General features: G+C 56.3%; 1 protein-coding gene across 1 annotated transcript; it reads left to right on the top strand.

Moving 5' to 3' along the window:
* Nucleotides 1-12: 12 nt before the first annotated feature.
* SDRG_16951 (hypothetical protein) lies at nt 13-171 on the top strand (the record flags this gene model as incomplete). The annotated part of the gene is made up of 1 exon (XM_008623177.1): nt 13-171. A coding segment is annotated over one exon (159 nt), but the record flags the coding sequence as incomplete, so codon positions are not given.
* Between the last annotated feature and the right edge of the window lie 536 nt (nt 172-707).

The raw sequence follows: 707 nt of genomic DNA, 5'->3' as shown, positions 1-707 counted from the left end.
GTCCATTTCGAGTGCTGGGACGCGTACCAGGCGAGTGCGGCGCCGCGCTGCCGCCACTGCGCAGCCCCGATCCTCGCCGTGCCCGGGCGCTTTGACGGCCGCTTTTACGAGCTCAACGACGGGTCTGGGAAGGTGCATTTTGAGTGCTGGGACGCCTTCCGCCTGCGCTAAGTAGCACGATCGATTGCAGGTCGCTGGACGAGTCGACAAGGCCTTTGATTAGCATAATAAGAAGAAGCTTTGAGTGTCAACTCTATATGCTGTAGAGGCGCCGTGTGGGCTAAGCATCTTGTTCAGAGTTGGAGGAGCATCGTTCTTACCGATCACGTTCGCAGGCAGCTACCACATGCGTGGCCAAGGAGACGCGAGAAGCGACTCGATCAGATGAAAGAAGCGAACGCAAACCATCTTTTGGTGGCCGGTGGACAAGGCCGACAGGTCGACAGGCGCTGCATGGTGTACGAGTATGCTGCACCTAGTACGTACGCGTGTTACTCGACTCGTAGCTACCCGTGCAAGGACGGGCGCGATGGCGAAATTATCGAGATGGTTGCTACATAGTGCATGGATATGTCGCTGGTAGTGACTGGGCTCGGGCAATGGCTATTTCCGAGCTAGTAGGATGCTCCAAAAGACGGCTCTTTCGTGGCGAACGCCTTGCTTTTCGTTGTTGAATCTCCTTGGCTACTTGAATGCTACCGCACGAA

This window comes from Saprolegnia diclina, assembly GCF_000281045.1.
Source record: "Saprolegnia diclina VS20 unplaced genomic scaffold supercont1.165, whole genome shotgun sequence".
Taxonomy (NCBI): Eukaryota; Oomycota; class Saprolegniomycetes; order Saprolegniales; family Saprolegniaceae; genus Saprolegnia; species Saprolegnia diclina.
Note: the sequence above shows the minus strand (reverse complement) of the source record. Positions and strands in the feature narration are given on the sequence as shown.